Source organism: Kogia breviceps, chromosome 9, assembly GCF_026419965.1.
Source record: "Kogia breviceps isolate mKogBre1 chromosome 9, mKogBre1 haplotype 1, whole genome shotgun sequence".
Classification (NCBI taxonomy): Eukaryota; Metazoa; Chordata; class Mammalia; order Artiodactyla; family Physeteridae; genus Kogia; species Kogia breviceps.
In genome coordinates this window covers 13,854,207-13,874,544 of record NC_081318.1, presented here as the reverse complement: position 1 = coordinate 13,874,544, position 20,338 = coordinate 13,854,207, and the positions used below count along the sequence as shown (strand labels likewise).

The 20,338-nt window shown below is 36.0% G+C and overlaps 1 protein-coding gene across 1 annotated transcript in view; it reads right to left on the bottom strand.

Annotated features, from left to right (window-relative positions):
• The window catches only part of KDM7A (lysine demethylase 7A), a 74,920-nt gene that overhangs the window by 29,590 nt on the left and 24,992 nt on the right, over positions 1–20,338 (bottom strand). The window contains exons 2-4 of the mRNA XM_059074883.2: positions 10,676–10,761; positions 5,163–5,280; positions 1,824–1,984 (exon numbers count right to left, since the gene is read on the bottom strand). Coding sequence (XP_058930866.1) covers positions 1,824–1,984; positions 5,163–5,280; positions 10,676–10,761 — 365 coding nt within the window. The remainder of the gene's footprint in view (positions 1–1,823; positions 1,985–5,162; positions 5,281–10,675; positions 10,762–20,338) is intronic.

Here is a 20,338-nt window from a genome sequence, read left to right as displayed (position 1 = left end):
TATTACTGGGCTTAAGAATTTCATCAATAGACGCCCTAAACAAAAATATTTTAAAGACTATATTTACTTGTATGATAATTAAGCCATCTATAAAAACTATATAGCCTAGACAAAGATTCTTCCTATATCCTTACTCTTTAAGTCCAACTGGAACTTTTGAACAAAGGGATGATTTTTGAAAGAAAGAATAAAGCAATTAAGACAGAGCTGCATAATTAACACTGAGTGTAAAAAGTTATATGTTTACAAAGCTTTCTACACACCAATGATTTCTTGTGCAGCTCACGACAAAAATGCACATTACATTGGTGGGTAACAACTGTGCCGCATTCCTCATGCATAAAATAAGGGGACTGACTTTTCCCTTTCACATCTTTAACACCTAAGGTTCTGAGTCCATCATTTTGAAAAACCAATCGGTCATTGGGGAATTAGTGAACAAATTAACCAGGACAAACAATTTCTGCTTGCCTGGTAGTGTCTTCTCTTCTAATATTCTGCTTCAAGAAAAAAACGAGTGGTTAGGAAGCAAAAACCAGTTCCTATTAGGGCCTGTGAAATGAGTTCTGAGTCGGGATTAATTTACAATTTTCCTATACAATCATGAGGCATTGCTTGCTCAATACTGCATCACCCTAAAAAGCATAATTAGTTTTACAATGTCCTGTAGGATAAGGTGAAATCCAAAATATGGCAATACTCAATCTGAAATAGGAAACAAGTGACATTTTTTTCTTACTTTAATGTAACTTTATATAAGTTAAGAAAGTATTGCTAAATAGACTATTTTATACTTAGGAGGCAAAACAATTCTGTTAACTGAAGCATTCTGCAGTACTAAAAAGTTAGCTATCAAGTAGTATGAACGTTTTTCCTACACTTATATTACACTAGCCATTTACTTTCCAGTGCTATCTATGTAAACAGGTTTAGGTGAAACCTCAGCCTCATCCTCTAATTTATCAAATAATTCAAAACTAGCTGAATGTGAAGTCAGACAATTTAATTGGACTTCCTCAGTGAAACAATTATCAATGTCAACCAATGGATCAATAAAGGGACAAGTTCTCAGATACTTCATGCTCAGGAGATAACATACTCTAAAGAATAGACAGTTTGAGTCAAGACAGATTTGAGATCTAATCCTCAAATAATCTCCATCTATTTTGTTGACAAGGAATGAGACCTACATAGAGTCAACTTTATCTCTAAATACCCTGATGCGAATGAAAAAAGTGACTGAAAATGTCAACAATATTGCAACAGATGAAGGGTCTTCCACCTTGTTTCTTATACCTTTCTGGGCCTCACTATAAAAAATTAGGTCCAGACGTCGTTAAATGGCAGTATCACCAAGTCATTAATATAAAAACAGGTTTGAAAATGAGCTCCTCTTTTTCACAGCCTTTCTCTAGGCAGCAGGAGGTCACTAAAGCAGGATCCAGAAATCTTGTACCTGAATGCTGCTACAGAGGCCTAGAACCAACCCGATTTCCCAAAGCCTTCTTCCTCAGTCTGTAGCTACCCCTTCATAGTAACTGTTCCTAAGCAAGTATCAGGAAATTCGATGACAACAACAACAACAAAAGCAGTAGGATGAGGCTGAGTAAATAAAAATATGCAAAATGTTTTTTTCTGTCTTTCTGAATGTAGGTCTGCTAAGAAAAATAGTTTTCAACATAGGTAATACTGAATTTCACTTTTCCTGACCCAGAAACGGAACTAAGTTAACATCTCTTCATTCAACTTTTAGTATTTTTAGTATAATACCAATTTTACTTTTACCATGTTTTCCCAAGTAATTAAAGGAATCAAGTTCGTACCTACATAACGTTCCACATCCATAACAGAAAAAGTAGGTGGAGGGAGCCTGAGTCCTAGATCATCTAATTTGGGGACCATAATAGGGACTTCAAATCCATGTTTCTCCAGGTATCTTTGTGTCAGCTGGCTGCCATGCATCTTTACAATGATTTCATCGGCACTAAGGAAAGCAAAAGGGTAACATGTCATCTTTGTTGATAAGTTCAGTTAAAAAAGATAATCTGGTGATGGGTTAATTCATGTACTATATTATTATCTACATCAGTGGTTCTCAACCTATCATACCTAATTCTCCTTTTTATAACAAATGTTTTATAAAGCTCCTTTTAGTATTCTAAAGTAAAAGTCATAGATAATTACTTCAATCTACATATAATTGGAAATATCTATATGTATTATATAAAATGCCTTAACTATAACAAGAGAAAAAACAAATTAGTTTCCAGCAAAATACGTATTTCAATATGTAAATGTTCAGGTAAACCACACTAGAAAATATAACAGAATAGGATGCTTACAATCAATTGTAATGAGTGGTTGGATTTAAAAGTAACAAGATCAGAAGCCACTCAACACAAGCTGCATAGAAAACCAGAAGAGCAAAAGGGAGGGGGTACAACAGAATAAAAGCTGGTTAGGATAAGTAAAAACAGACCAGATTTTATCTGGCTATTAAAAGTCCTCACAAATATCTGTCAGGCACTGCAAAGTCTCACCGACACAGAACAATTCACGTTGTCCTGCAAACTGGGGGATGACTCGCATCTGTAGTCCCTACTCCTTGAGACAAGGTCCAAATGCCCCAACTGAGAACTCCTGGTTTCAAAGATCTGCTATCACCGGTATTTAATAAATCTTAACACGCAGCCACCTTAAGCCACTAAAAAGGGTTGCTGAACCTCCAGCTGCCCTCTTTAATGATTAACACGTTCTAGGCGTTACACTTAAGTGTGGTTTGTCCCTTTTCACTATCCCCTATCTAACCACAAATCAAAGATCTCTTTAAATGGGGATATTCTAGATTTTATCTTCCAAATGCTCACAGAATGCAGCTGCTATACATTCAAAGTTAAGTGCAACACTTGCATCATAGGTTAAACACAACAGTTTCCATTTATACAGTCAGATCTTAACAGTCTTGATGTCATCTGTAGCCTTGGTGTCAAGGAGAAGACAGGAGAAACTGGGTCTCTGAATTACTGAGCTCAGATCGTCCCACCTTCTCAATAACAGAAAGTCAGTTTAAGGCCTAAAAAAATCAAGACAGACGTTTCTTGGATAGTGTTGTAAGTGGAGGGCTCAGAGCTCCTTCGCCTGACCCACTGAGCCCTGTACTGCCTTTTATTTTCCCCGTAAGCATCCACAAGTGTTCCTTCTTCCCCAACCTCTGAGAATTTAACAATTCCTTACACTCCAACCTAAGGGAGAATCTGAAATCACTTGTACTCCTCCATCTTAAATGTCTGGTGCTTTACCTCCCCCCGTTGATCAAAAACATGTAGGTACAAGTGCTTAAAAATACAGGCACAAAAAAAAAAAAAAAAAAAAAAAAAAAAAAAAAAAAAAAATACAGGCACATCATTACTTACAAGAGGAAAAAACTGGACACAAACTAAACATACACCACAGTGTGACGGTTAAGTAAATTACGGGATATATATACATACACACAACACACACACACACACACACACAACTGCATGCTACACAGCAGTTAAGGAGGTAAATTTGTGTATACATACAGAAAGATATCTATTAAACATAACAGTAAAAAAAGCAAGTTGGACAACATATGCATAACAACCCTGTTTTATTTTTTAAAATTAGATGTATATATACATCCATACACCTATACACATAATTGTTTTAAAAGTTATCATTTATGTAAAAAGGGGTCTCAAAAGACTTTGTCTTAAAGTGGGGGGGGTCGGGGTAGATAACCCCTTCACTTTATTTTATACACTTCTGTATTAATCACATTAAGTATGTATAATTTAGTTAATTATTGTCACCCTGCCATGGTTTTAAATGATGTGGAGGTTTATGGAGTTACACTAAATAAAACCAAAGACCTTTAGCTAGTGGTGAGTACAGGGTGGACACTTGTGACCGCCTCCGGAACCTGCTCACATCTGTGTTCAACAGTTCGGCCGAGAAGCCATAGGAATCACTGGGCTAGGACTTTTAACACTACACTTTTGGGTTACAAACCTATTTTTAAAAATGAAAGCTAAGACTTCTCTCCCTGAAAAATTCACATTCACATGTCAACATGTCAACTGTTTATACAATTTTAGGAAACTCACAAGCCTCTCTGAAGCCAGCCCATAGAGCCTGGCTGAAAACTCTGGCCCTGGCTCCAAATCAATCAATGAAAATAAACAGGCATTTCTCCAATGATTTTGAAACTGATAAAGGAGAATATTTGAGAATAAGGCCTTTAATATCACAAAAATCACGTGGAAATCACTGTGTTTCATATATATTTTTTCTCTCAGTACGTGAGGGAGCCAACAGTAGCTGCTTATCATTTATGTTTCTGTTTAAGGGAGGGGAACGGCCAGGTATCCTAAAGACTATGACAAAATAGCATGGGTTTTATGGTTACAAGATCTGAAATAATTCCATAATAGGCTGCAGGTGATACTGTGATTGAAATTTAAATTGTGCTTCCCCTTTCTAACAAGCCTGGATATGATCTCGTGTAAAAAGCCTATTAAGCATTATCACTTTAAATAGATGTCAGGCAGCGAGTAGGAAATGATCTAAATTAGCATGGTTAAATGCTGTATAATGCTTCTGACATTTGTTCTTTGAGCCACAGATAACTCAAATACTTTCCATTATCTTTAAAAAAAATATAAAAAAGCCTAGTCCTGTTGCCACCAGAGGCTACGCAATGGTTGTGGGGACTTCCGGCAGACACAGGGTGGAGGCAGATAGGAAAATAACATAAGAAAAAAGTAGAGTATGAAAACAGGTGTAGGCAAGGTGAAGGAGAAAGAGAAGCAGCAGCTGCACAACATAAGGAACGAAGCGCGGGAGTAGGCGCCTTAGATCAGTGTCTTTCCAACTTTTTGGACTGAGACCTACAGTTAAATACATTTTTACCCAGTAATCCAGTACACATGCACATAACACATCCATGAAACTATTTTTATTTACTCCTATTACTTGCAATGTACCAGTATTTTCTATCCTGTTTTATCTTCAAAAAGCAAAAAGCTGATTAAGAATAATAATGGCTTGCAACCTGAAGTTTGAAAACGCTGCTTTAGATAATGTCACCTTATTGGGTAACAGTCTTAAATGTTCTTTGGTCATAACAGGTCTCCTACCTTGGGAAGACTCGAGAACGTAATTCCTTCACAAAAGCTCTGGTTCCAGCCTGCACTGCTTTGGAACCATCATCAATTTCTGTGTAGTCGTGCCTGTGCCAGTTCCTCCTCTTTTTCACTGGATTTTTAGAAGATTAAAAAAAGAAAGCATTTTTGTAACTGGTGGTACCATGTACTTTCTATAATCGTTATAGTCTATAGAATCAGAAACAACAATTGTCAAGTACAATAATACTCACATTTTTTAATGCATTTCTAAGGCTGAAGAAGTAAAATTTAATGCTGCAATTATAGGCAATTAACTGTGGGTTTTTATTTCAAAAATGATTTTAAAATTAAATCAACAAATTCAAATTAGCAGATTGAGCCTTTTATAATATCCACATTTACACATATAAAATCTCACAATTATTTAAAATCATGATTTTCACTAGAACATTAGGTCACAATACGGTTTTTATGGATCATCCAAATCATTCCCTCAGGACAGGGCCTTTGATCCCACGTCGGAAATCTATTTTAACAGCACAGTTCCCTTTCTCTTTTATGTCAAGATTTATTCCCCAAATAAGCATGGGTTACACTGACACAAAGAATAGCAGGTCACTGCATCATAATGAAAGGAGGACAAGTAAGATGACAGAATAAATAACTTGTGGTCAGTTCTAACGCTCAGATCCCGTGATTCTACAGCTCTGGGAGGCTACAATCTTTTTTTTAAAAAAAAAATTATTATTTATTTATTTATTTTTGGCTGCATTGGGTCTTCGTTGCTGTGTGTGGGCTTTCTCTAGCTGCAGCGAGCGGGGGCCACCCTTCGTTGCGGTGCGCAGGCTTCTCATTGCGGTGGTTTCTCCTGTTGCAGAGCACAGGCTCTAGGCGCGCAGCCTTCAGTAGTTGGGGCTTGCGGGCTCTAGAGCGCAGGCTCAGTAGTTATGGCGCACAGGCCTAGTTGCCCCGCGGCATATGGGATCCTCCAGGACCAGGGCTCGAATCCCCTGCACTGGCAGGCGGATTCTTAACCACTGTGCCACCAGGGAAGCCCCGGAGGCTACAATCTTGAATAAGCACAACAACCAAAATCAGGACACTTGGCTTTGACTCCTAGTTTAGTCATAACTTGCTCTGCAACCTCGGGCAAATCTGTTTAACATGTCTGGGTCCAGTTTCCTCAATGTGGAAATCAAGGGAATGAGTACAGTTTTTCAGACTGTGTTGAGGAACCCTTAATAAAAGGGAAGATGGAGAAGAGGCTGAGGTAGGACCTCTGGACCTCATTCCTCTTTCCCCCAGAGAGGCACCACCTACATGTCTTTTGTGTGGTATCAATGTAAGATTTCAGTTTTACTTTTTTCTTTCTTTTAAGTTTGAAAATCACTTTTAAGCCTAAAACCTCCATGATTCTGGGGAATGTACTGATGTCTATAACTTACTTAGAATGAATCAAAAAATAAGGTGGATGGACAGTGGGATAGTTACACAGACAGATATGAGATAAAGCAAGTAATGTAAAATGTTAATAGTGGAATCTACATGGTGGGTTTAGAGGTATTCACTGTAAAACTCTTTCAACTTTTCCTGTATGTTTGAACATTTTCATAATAAAACCTTGGGGGAAGGACACAACTCTATGAGTCTAAGTTATTTCAAATCCTTCACCTTACAAAGATCATAATAATAAAATAATGCTGGATCCTCAAATGGATAAGAAGTCACACCAAATAATCAATAGGGGTGGAAATCAGGCTTATTCATATCTAAGAGTCTAAAACACGATTCTCAAGTGATTTATGGCAGTCAGACCCCCAAGATGGAAGAGAGTAAATCCCATTTTTTAAAAATGTCACGGAAAAACTGACAATCATTAAGCAACCTTCCTAGAAAATACCATTAAGGTGTCCTTTGTGTGTTACTATTTTTTTTTTCTCACTTAAAATCACTTCTAAAATTCAAGGGTATTTCATTCCAGGCTTTTTTTTCCTACAAATATATAGATACATAACCCCATTTTATTTTCAACTGGGATCATAATGTTTATCCTGCTTACCTTTCTTATCATGGGCATTTTCTCTGTATTAAATATTCAAAAACAATTTAAAGGCAGCCTAGAATTTTAAGGTGTAGATGAATCTTTAAATAAAGATGAAATTAATATTAATATTTATATACATAAATGTTTCTTGCTATATTTTGCAAACCTGCCTCCAGAAAAGTAGTAAGTAACTCACATTCTTACCAATATATATGAGCAGCCTATGTGAAAAGCACCAGGTCAACAGTGGGAGGGAGGGAGGGAGAAAGAGAAAAAGGGAGAAAGAACAGACTGCCCGTTTGAAAATAAACAATGATGTTACACTGTTTTAATTTTCATTTTGGCAGAACAGATTAGAATTCAAACAGATTTGGGATTGGACAGCTATGGGTTCAAACTCCAGCTCTGCCAAATAGTTACATTAAAGACCTAGTAAGACAATCTTTCTCACATCAAGGTGTTACAAATATCAAAGGAGATAACATAGGTCTAGTCTTTCCTAGCCTAGTGCCTGGGGCAACCAATAAGCTGCCAATTACTTTTCTTTTCTTTTAAATGTGCTGACTTCAAGGATGTTAACAGAAGGCTACACTGTCCTGTTGGGCCAACATCCTTAACACATAAAATCAGCTGCTGCAAGAGCTGACTGAATTTCTTAAAGGAAGGAGGCCAGTGAAAGAATATTTTAATAGTGGTCGTGGGGAACGGAGAGAGAATTTTGAGTTTAGATTGCATGTGCCTGAGGAGCACTGAGAATATGTGCTTAAGTATCAGGCTTGTTGTTTTGACACTGGACCTCGAACAGAGTTCTTAATTCCCATTAAGAGGGTAAAGTCTAAATTCACCATATTTATGGATATTATACTGTCTCAATGGTATCTGTAGTAAGGATTCCTGGGGAGCTCTCAAAGAAACAGGAAATCATTGGTGGCAAGCAAAAGAGGCTTAAGACCAAAAGGTATGACCCAAATTAGGGGTGAGGGTGAGGGGTAAGGGGCAGTGGAGCCTTAAATCAAGATAAAACAGATTCCTGGATCTTGGGCATTTTCCTAAAGGGTACTTAAGAGTTGGACTTTTGCCCAGAAGACAGCCAATGCCTGATCTTATGTTATTCAAGGATGAGAAGCATATTTAGGGGCAAGTAACAGTCAAGCTTCTCTCTGAAGTATTGTTATTCAAAGTGCAGGTCATGATCCATTATTGATTGTGAAATCAATTTAGTGAGCATGACAAGCTTTTAAAAAAATTAAATCATATAGGAAAAAAGAAAATACAGTGCATTAACATTTAGTAGTGTTTTCTTTTTTTGAAGTTTTTTTTTTTTTTTTTTTTTAACGCGGACCACTTTTAAAGTTCTTATTGAATTTGTTACAGTATTGCTTCTGTTTTATGCTTTGGTTTTTTGGTTGTGAGGCATGTGGGATCTTAGCTCCCTGATCAGGGATCGAACCCACACCCCCTGCATTGGAAGGTGAAGCCTTAACCACTGGACCGCCAGGGTAGTCCCTGCAACAGTGTTTTAAACACTACATTATTCTGATTCATAATAACCCCTTTAACATTTCATGGAAATTAAATTCAAATTATTTCATTTTGGAGTTATTTACTTAAATTCTAAATTGAAACTTACATTTTAGTTCTGTTTCCCTTCTTGACATAACAACCCAGTATTATTTATTTCCTCAAAGAATTATACTTGGTCAATAATTACTTCAAGTTATATACTACATACTTCAGTGCTACACAAAATAAGAACCTTTAAAAACATTTATATTAACACATTAGTCAATTACACGTGTAACAATTCTACCAATTTGCTAACCTCAAATTTTATACCACGTAACAAAAAGGATAATCTGTATTTTACAAAAAAATATTTTAATACATTCATATAGCTTAAATTGTTAACTCTCTTAAAAAGAAACTGATAAATTATTAATATTTCTAACAAAACAGATAACCAGTCAGTTGCTCCTAAGTCTCTTTTGAAAAAATCACTTGCCCATAAACTCGGAACAAAATTTCTATTTTAAAAAAATATTAGGAAAAAGGCTGCATTCAAAATAAAGAGGTTGTATAGGCTACCTACATCTGACCCAAGTGTGTATCAAGGTATGTTCGGGAAAAGTTCAGTTCTAAAATGACTAAGTCTACAGTTTTTCTCTTTAATTTTATGAACACAAAAAAGCTAGCATGCAGTCTAAGTTTTTAAGAAAAGAAATAGTTACAATCCAAAGGCTTTAAAATCTCTACTCTCATATTTGTACAACAATTAATATTCCCATCTATTCCTCTAAAGCATCTGTAAAAGGCTAACCATAATATCGTTTTGTACGTGTTGCTGGTGTACTCCAGAGGATGCGTGAGCTTCCCTGCCCATGCCCTCACCCCTCAAGAACAAGAGTGCAGGCAAAGACTTGGTCTGGCCTTTGCCTTCCGTGGGACGGGGACTGTGGGGAAGTTGCTTCCATCACAGAGGATAGCTGGGCAGGACTCTAGGCCATACTCAACAGCATGACCTAATTCGGACAACAGAAGTAGTACTTTAGCATATCAGTGCCCTAATTTTCTCCTAAAAGTATAATGCATGTGTGTGCATTAAAGTCTTATCCTATACTGCTCACTGTCGCAAATAGTACTGGAAGATTTTTTCTTCTTCTTCCAGTTTTATTGAGATATAATTGACATACAGCCCTGAATAAGTTTAAGTTAGACAGCATAATGATCTGACTGACATACTTCATGAAATGATGACCACAGTAAGTTTAGGGAACATCCATCATCTAATGTAGATACAAAATAAGTGAAATAGGAAAAAACATTTTTCCCTGTGATGAGAACTCTTAGGAGCCACTTTCTTAACTACTTTCACAAAGAACATACAACAGTGTTAATCATATTTACCATGTTGTACATCCTTAGTACTTATTTATCTTATAACCGGAAGTTTGTACCTTTTGACCATCTTCATCAAATCCTCTCCCCCATCCCTGCTTCTGGTAACGATAAATCTGACCTCTTTTTCTATGAGTCTGTTTATTTGTCTTTGAAACATAAATGACCAACAACACTGTGTTAGTTTCTAGTACACAACATACTGATTCAATATTTCTATACACTTCAGAATGATCACTACGATAAGTCTAGTTACCATTCTTTTTTTTTAATTTATAGAGATAAAAACAGCCAGAATCAGAAAAATTTTACTTTATCGCAAATTGAAAGCTTTGAAAATATGTATTTGAGTTTGGGGGCTTTGCACTGGCAATTAAGAAGGATAGTATTTTTTTCACTTAATGTTTTGACTTGTGAAATAAGTTATTTAATAATTCAAACAAAAACTGTATTCTCAATATCTTCAGGAAAATCTTCCTTATAGTTCTTGGTGGGTATAATATAACTACTCAGAGTATCATTAAAGTATTGTCATGTACATATTAAGTTCTAAACTTCAGTTTTTATTTAAGCTTCTAGTACTTACTCAAGGAGGAACCATGTAGAACTGCACAGTTGGGACAGTGATATAGGTCAATGTCAACAGCATGATGTTCTTCTACTCCAACACAGCTAAGATAAAGAAAAATAAAGCCAATGTGTAAATAAGGTGAAGATTTTCACTTAACTGTAACAGATTGGTTAGAATTTAGCTGAGAAATGTACAACCTCACCAATAAACTTTGTGAAGTACAGAAACACATGCAAGAATAAATTTAATTCTCTTCCTTACATACTTGCTGAATAATTGTGGGGTTGAAAACGTGGGAAGTGATTCACTACTAGCAGCAGTAGAGACAGCAGAAGTAACATAATTATAAACCATAACACCCTCAAACCATTATGTAAATACTACCTGTTATGGACTAAATGTTTGTGTCCCTCCAAAATTCACATGCTGAAGTTGTATACTCCTGTGTGACTGTATTTTTAGATAGGGCCTCTAAGAAGGAATTAATTAAGGTTAAATGAGGTCATAAGGATTGGGGCCTTAATCCAATAGGATTCGTGTCCCTATAAGAAGAGACACCACAGAGCTCACATACCCTCTCTCTCTCCTCTCTTCTCTCTCCTCTCCTTCTCTCCTCCCTGAGTAGACTAAAACACCACTTAACTTTAAAATATGGCTGTCATCAGCAGAGATGATTAGTAAATTTGGGTAACATCACTGACATGGTGAGAGCACTGAGTCTTAACAGTTCTGCTTTAGGTCTCATATCCCTAATTAACCAGTTAAATTAGTTTGAGGCACTGTATCAGAATACTCCATATACAGCAGTAGCACTTAAATAAAAATAAGGTTTAAGGGAACCACCTAAGAACCGATAAAACTACACAGTGACATCTTGAAAACAGGAGTAGTTCATCAAAGAAAGACCACAGCAGCTTTGCTCACATCCCAAATAACTTATTAGGGTAAAAATTTATACATGTTTGTACTCCCAAAAAGTTTCAGAACAAAAACACAACCACAACTAGTACTTGAAAAAGAACCAAAGCAGACCTAACACAGAATTTTGGGTCATCAGTTGACAGGTGTAACAGTGGAAGAGAAAATTAGTGAAATGGATGACAGTCATATTATTCAGAATGTAGCAGAGAGAATAAGATGTAAGAACCATGAAGGATAAAATGAAAAAGTGTATAACATACATTTAACCACAGCCTCAGAAGGTAAAGAGAGAATGGGGTAGAAGCAATATTATGAGCTAACAGTTAAAAATTTGCAGAAATAATGAAAGACACTGATCTCCAGATTTAAGAAACCCAACGTATCCCAAGCAGGATGAATAAAAAGTCTACATCTAATCACATCATAGTAAAACTGCAGAAAAACAAAGTCAGAAAATTTCAAAGCCATAAGAAGAAAAAAGCACAAACTATTTACAAGGATGAGAAACTCCTCAAAGCAATAATGGAAACTGGAACACATTAGAATATCTTACATGTGCTTAAAGAAAATATCTGCTAACCTAAAATATTAACCAAACGTTCAATATTCAGTTAAAATGTGTTTCAAGAAGGAGGGGGGATGAGTATTTGTACAACCAAAAACTGAGAGTTCACATCCAGCCAACCCACAGTAAAGAAAATGCCAACAGATGTACTTCTTGCAGAAGGAAGATGATCACAGAGAGGTCTGGGATGCAAGAAAAAACGGAAAAGCTAAGAAAGTAGAGTAACAAATATATGGGTAAATGTATATGAACACTGACTACATAAAACAAATAATGTCATGTGAGGTTTAAATATATATACAAAGAGCTAAAACACATGACAATAGCAGCATTTGAGTCAGGAGAAGACAGATGGAGTTACAGGGCCCCAAGGCAGTTATACTAGAAGGAAAGAGAAGGTAATGATTACTGTTAGATTTCAATAATATTGAGTTGAGGACTCCTATTATAATTTCTTGGGAGACAACTAAAAGAACAGAAACAGAGAGCATAGCTCCCAAACTAGTTGGGGGCAGAGGGTGATTAAAAAGAGGAGGGGAAGAAAAAGAGAAAAAGAAACAAAAAGACCAAAATTAGGTATAAATTCAAATATATCAGTAATTATATTGTATGCAAATGGACTAAATGCTCAAGTTAAAAGACAGATTATATGGCTGGACTTAAACAATACAATTTGCTGGTTATAAGAGACATAAAACAAGGATACAGAAAGACTGAAAGTAATGGGATGGGCAAATAAATACCACAAAAATAGTGATCAAAAGAAAGTACAGCTATATTAAGCAACACAGAATCTAAAGCAAAAAATATTAGATAAACATGTTCACTTTATAATGATAAAAATTTCAATACACCAGGAGGACAGAACAGTAGTGGAAATTTTGACAATTCTCTCAGTATCTGATAGAATAAACAGGCAAAACAAAAATCTATGAAATATACAAGATTTGAACTGCAGGATTAAAAAAACATGGCCTAATGAACATTTATAGAATCCTACACCCAACATACATAGAACACACATTTCTTCTCAAGCACACACGGACCATTCATAACAAGTGATCATACACTGGGCAACAATCAAATTTGAAGGTCTGAAATTAGAAATTCTCTGGCCACAGTTCAAGATAGAAAGCAATGACAAAAAGTTAACTAGAAAATCTTCATGTGTTTAGAAATTAAGAAATAATATTCTAAATAACCCGAGTCAAAAGATAAATCATAATAAAGGCTAAAATTAATGAACTAATAAACATCTACTTCAAAAAGTTACAGAAAGAATAGCAAAATAAACCTTAAAAATACAGACAGAAGGAAAACTAAAAGAACAGAACTGATGACATGGAAAACAAACATACAACAGTACTGAAGCCAAAAATTGATTCCTTGAAAAGACTTGTAAACCTCTAGCAAGCTCAAGAAAAATGAGATAAAACATAAACAATGGTAGGAATGAAAAGAGGGACAAAACTATAGATTTTATACATGTTAAATGCAAAACAGGGTATTATGAACAATTTTATGCTAAAAGATTAGAAAATATAGGTAAGACAGGCAAACCTGGGTCACAAAGAAAAAAAATAATTGAATAGTCCTAAAATTGTTACTTATATTAAAAATTATCCCCCCCTCCAAAAAAAAAAAAAAAAAATCCCAGGCCCAGATAGCCTCACAAGCAAGTTCTAGCAAATATTAAAGGAATAAATAATTCCAATATTATATAAAATTTGCACCAGCAAGTAGGAAAACAAGACTTACTTCCTAACTCATTTTATGATAGCATGACCTTGATACTAAAACTTGGAAAGGATGATACAAGAAAGGAAAATAATAAGTCACTCTCATTTCTGAGCAAAGATGCAAATAGCAAGTTTGGTCTATCTCAGGAATGCAAGGTGGTTTTAACACTAAAAAATTTAATCTGCGAAATTTGCCACATTAACAGATTAAAAGAAGAAACCATATGACCATTTAAAAAGAAGAAGGACAAGTATTTGATAAAATTCAACATTTACTTATGATTAAAAAGCAAACAAAACCCCTTAGAAAATTAAGACTACAAGGATACTTCCAAAATCTGGTAAAGGGTACTTATAAAACTCCTATGCAAATAACATGAGAGCAGTCTCTTTGAGACAAGAACAAGACAAGAATGTCTGATGCTACCACTGCTAATGAAACTTATCCTAGTGTAGTAAAATAAGAAAAAGAATTAAAAGGTATAGAGATTGGAAAAGAAAAAACAAAGCTGCTACTGCAAATGCTGTGGTTACACATGTAGAAAATGAAAAAGAATCTGTGGATAAATTACAAACATCAATAAAAAGAAAGGTTGCTAGATACTATACCAGCACATAAAAAGTAATCATATATCCATATACCAACATTATAAAGCTAATAAATGAAATAAAACACCATGTACAACTGCAGAAAGAATGTCAAGTATGCTGGAATTTAACAAAAACTATGCAAAGACCCCTTTAAGGAGAATTATAATACATTATTAAGAGACTTTAAAGAAGGCCTAAATAAATGGAGATATACATCATGATCATGGATTTGAAGTGTAATATGTAAAGATATTAATTCTCCTCAAATTGATTTATAGATTCAATTTAATCCCAGTCAAAATCTGTAGAACTTGACAGGCTGATTGTAAAACTGATATGGAAACATAAAGAGCCAAGGATACGTAAGGCATTCTTGGTGGGGGTGGGGATAAAAGAAAAAAAGCAAACTCTCTACCAGGTATCATGACATATTTTAAAGTTGTAGGAATGAAGGTAATACAAAACTGATGCAAGACCCCCAAACAGACCCATGCATATGTGGACACTTATGCAGCAAGGACAGACTTTTCTGTAGGAGGTCCTGAGACACCATTTATATATCTGTATGGGGAAAAAATGAAATTAGACACCTATCTCACAATATAAAAATTTATTCCAAAATAGATTAGAAACACTCATGAAAACACACGTGAAAGGAAAACTACAAAGGTTGTATAACATAAAATCAAAATATCTTTATGACTTTATGGTAGGAAGTGTTGTCTTAATCAAAATATAAAATGTACTATCCATAAGGGGAAAAACTGGTAACTTTAATTATACTAAAATATAGTTCATTAAACTATAAAGAATGAAAGGATAAGCCAGAGTGGGAGAAGACGTTACAATAGAGATAACCACCAAAGGAATTATACCCACAGTATAATAAACTCCTACAAATCAATAGGAAAGGGGAGAGGAAGGGAGGGGAGGGGAGGGGAGAGGAGGAGAGGAGACAAGAGGAGAGGAGAGGAGAGGAGAGGGAAAGGAAAGAAGGAAAGAGAGAAGAAAGAAGGAAAGAAGAACCTAGTAAAAAAAAATGAACAAAAGATGTAACTAGGCACACAATAAAAGGAAATACAAGTGACTGATATACACATGAAAATATATGTAACCTCATAAATAACTGGAGGAATGCAAACTAAAACCACAATATGCTCACCATATTGGCTAAAACTAAAAAGTCTACTGATACCAAATGTTGAAGATGATGTGGAGCAATGGAAACTCATATACCACTGGCTGGAGTAAATTTGGTACAGCCATTGTGGAAAACAATTTTGTAAAAGAACTGAAGAATCCTATATTCTATGACCAAGCAATTCCTCTTTTAGGTACATGTACCTTAGAGAAACTCATGCACGTGTGCACAAGGACACTATACAGGAAAGGTTACAGAATCATTATTTCTAATAGTCCATCAACAGTAAAATGCATAAACTACAGTATATTCTCACAGTGGAATTCTGCATAATAAAAATGAAAGAACTATAGACCCATGCAATGACTGAATTATATGAATGTCAATATTATGTTAAAAAAAAGACAAGAATATATACAATGTATTCTATTTATTCATAAAGTTTAAAGCCAGGCAAAGCTGAAGTACAGTGTTTAGGGATTAAACTATAAAGAAAAGCAGAGATAGATCATAACAGTAGGATAGTAGATTCCTCTAGGGAGCTGTGATCTGGAAAGGATTGAGGGGAGGTGTCTGGATCCTGGGTGGTTGTTATCACAAGGGTATATGTTTTATAATCATTCATTAAGTTATACATTTATGTTTTAGACTCTTTTCTGTGTTCTTTCACAATTAAAATACTTTAAGGATAAAATTCTATCTATAATCATATTAAAAGATTAAGCAAACAAAAACTTTGAATTAATCTAACAACTACAGCAAAATATCGAAAACAATGTATCTTAAAGATCTGTGGATACCCCAAAATAAGCCTGTTCTCATTTGAGGACTCCAGTACAATCGCTTCCATAATGTCTTTGGGAGTCTGAGTAGAGTTTGATGCCATCAAGACAAAAAAAAAAAAAAAAAAGGTCAAAAGTAACATGATATTTCCATTTAAATATTCAATCCGTGTAACTGAATGAAGTACTTGCAATTTACTTCCATAGAACAGAAATTGGTTTTTTTTTTTTTTACTTTTTAAAACATCTTTATTTGAGTATAACTGTTTTACAATAGTGTGTCAGTTTCTCCTCTACAACAAAGTGAATCAGTTATACATATACATATGTTCCCATCTCTCTTCCCTCTTGTGTCACCCTCCCTCCCACCCTCCCTATCCCACCCCTCTAGGTGGTCACAAAGCACAGAGGTGATCTCCCTGTGCTATGCGGCAGCTTCCCACTAGCTATCTAATTTACTTTTGGTAGTGTGTATATGTCCCTGCCACTCTCTCACATCGTCACAGCTTACCCTTCCCCCTTCCCATATCCTCAAGAAATTGGTTTTATCTGTCCAATTTAGATATACTTCATTTATTTCCACAGAAAGCAAAGGTGAATATGCTAATTGTTTTAAAAGTCTTTTTAACTGAAAAACTATCAATTTCCAATCCAATAAAATAAACCTTATGCAAAACTTTTTACTTATTTATGTACAACCTACTGGGTCCATGGTTTTTTATAAGACACCCAAAAGGGTTTCTGTAACCCAAAGAAAAGGTTAAGAATCACTGGATAGTGTATTCACACTTCCCAATTTCAAAACTTACTTACAAAGCTACAGTAAACAAGACAGTATGGTACTGACATACAGATCAATGGAACAGAATTGAGAGTCCAGAAATACACCCTTACCATTTAGGATCAACTGATTTTCAACAAGGGTGCCAAGATCATCCAATAGGGAATAGTCTTTTCAACAAATGGCACTGAGACAAATACATGCAAAAGAATGCAGTTGGACCCCCACCACACACCACATATAAAAATTAACTCAGGGCTTCCCTGGTGGCACAGTGGTTGAGAGTCCGCCTGCTGATGCAGGGGACACGGGTTTGTGCCCTGGTCCGGGAAGATCCCACATGCTGCGGAGCGGCTAGGCCCGTGAGCCATGGCCACTGAGCCTGCGCATCCAGAGCCTCTGCTCCGCAACGGAAGAGGCCACAACAGTGAGAGGCCCGCGTACTGCAAAATTAAATAAATAAATAAATAACTCAAATGGATCATATATGTAAATGTAAGACCTAAAATTATAAAACTCCTCAAATAGAGCATAGGAGTAAATCTTCATGGCCTTGAATCAGAAAATGGTTTCTTAGATCCAGCACCAAAAGCATGAGGGACAAAAGAAAAATAGATGAATTGGATGTCACACTACAATCTGAAGGCTTCTGTTCTCTCAGCTTAGTTTAGTGCTAGATAATCAGCCGAGTCTGGAAAGTGGTAGAGCAGTGTGAGGAAAGGAAATATAAAATAGCTGATCTGAGGAATGAAGACCAAGAAACAATAACACTGCTAGGTAGCACTGAGACTCCACCTGAGGTCTGTGATAATGAATTCCAAGTGAAATCATCTCTGCACAGCTGTGTGAATGCTTTCGTTTTCTCAGCAATGTTCAACCATGTGGCGCAGGCCCAGAGGAGGAGCTTGGGTCCATCAAGAGTTGGGGTTTTGCAGGCAAAAACTAGAAAGGGAGTTGAGGATATTTACCAGGGAGATAATATAATGATGAACCATGAAAGCGAAACTGGACAAAAGGGGCATGAAGACAGAAAAAATTGTTGGATATATCCTGGAAAACCTAAACCAGCATACATCATAAAGTAACATATGAATACCTAAGATACATATATAAGGGTGATTCCCATAAAGCTCAGGGAAGAAAGAGAAGACAGGGACATTCCAATTAATTAAGGACACTTCAGCAAAACTTGGCTAATGATCCTCCAAGATCCATGGCTCCTCCTCTCTCCAGCTTCTGCTCTTCACTTCCACACTCACCCTCTATACTCTCTTTTACTAAAATGTCAGTGATATCTTCAGGTTTTGACCATTTCTAATCAACTAGCAAAACATTTATAGCTTACATTTATCAAAAAATTTCAGAACTTAATGGTAAATTAATAAAAAACAGAACATCTGATAAATCAGTAAATCTGAAAAACAATCCTTTAAATTAATGACATAAAATATACTTTTAAAAATCAAATTAAACATAAAAATTAAATGCCCCTAGACCAAGCAGGTTATTTCAGATCTTTGGACAGCACTAAAAGGAACTACTACATACATTTCAGTTTCTCTCTCAAAGGGAGGGATAACTTCTCCCATCCCTCAGCCCCCGTTAAAAGAATTCTAGAGTCACTGTAGCTTTAACGGATATGTTAAGAGCAAATGCCGTAGGACACATAAAATGCAGAACTCTGAAAGCAAACTTTCTAAGAATAACTTTCAAATCCCCTTTAGTCTCTCACTCCATTTAGTTCTCTTATAAAACTTTCCTTCATATACAAATAGCTCCATTTTTTCCTAATGGCAAAATGTTCAATGTTTATTAGACCATTGGGAGTGTGTCTGTGTATGTGGGGGGTGGTTCCTATAGGGGTGACAATCTGACCTTTTCTGAATAGCTTCCATCTATAGAAGAACAGCCTCATTGCCATTTGGTGCGTGGGACAGTGACAACTTTAGCACTTTCTAATGTCTTAATCTTCTGAAATTGTTGCTTAGCTGGCAGTTTTTTGTTTTTTTTTTTTTTGACACTTAACGAGAACAGAATTGAATTAATGACTAACCAGAATTCCCTGGGATCTGCCAAACATTCTCTTTTTTTCCTCTTGGATAATGCTCCCATTTATATTCCCTCCTCTTGGTGTTAGAAGAGTAGGTGGTCAAATTCTTTAAGATCTTCCTGCCAGTGGACTTCATTAGATATTCCTCTTGCTTCAAATGTTCTCCCCATTCCTCACCAAGGAACCTTACACTACCTAGGCTTCAAAGCTCAACACAAATTCCTCCTCCTTGGTGAAACATCACTGGATCACCCCATAGAAAGTCCTGCAACATTTTATTCACACACATTTCCACTCATTGATGTCTAATATTGAGCTATTTTACACACCCTATTTCCTGAGTTGAGCTCAAGACTTCTCTCAGGACCACTTAGAGTGCCCTCTCAACATGATGATCCCAGTAAATTTCTGTTGATTATTAACTGCTGAAAACTTATTTTAAAATTGATCCATTGTGGTAAAGTTATACACAGCTTAAAAAAAAAAAAGTCTGTTCTGCTTGAATTTTTAAAGAATTTGGTATAGGAACTAAAGGCAACACAGGTGGTAAAAAAGGGAAAGATCTTTCAATGTATGAATTAGTAGATTTCTCATCTTTCCTCAGACAGTAGTAGGATGTAGCAATGAAATTCATTCATTTAAAATTTTGCTTCAGTGCAAGTTTTCGCCTGTGTTTCAAAAGTTCATCTTTCTACCCAAAGGTGATTTTTATGACTTCTTCATAGAGGACTGAGTCATCCATTGTGCAACCCTCAAAGCCTCACACTAATACCATCAAAGAGGATGCGGAGTGGGCTTTGAGATAAATTAACACCAGGAATATAGAGGGTGGTTTATAAGCTGGCTCTTCATACTTCCTTTCATATCATAACTCTGGAGTCAGCTGAGGCCTTGAGACAACTATAAGCCAGGCAAGGACTGCCCAGTCTACTTTCACGTCACCAGAAAAACAGGTGTCAACTGGCTTCAGTGGGATGCATAGATTTTGGAATTGGAAAGACTTGGTTTGGGGACTTCCCTGGTGGTGCAGTGGTTAGGAATCCGCCTGCCAATGCAGGGGACACGGGGTTGGAGCCCTGGTCCGGGAAGATCCCACATGCCACGGAGC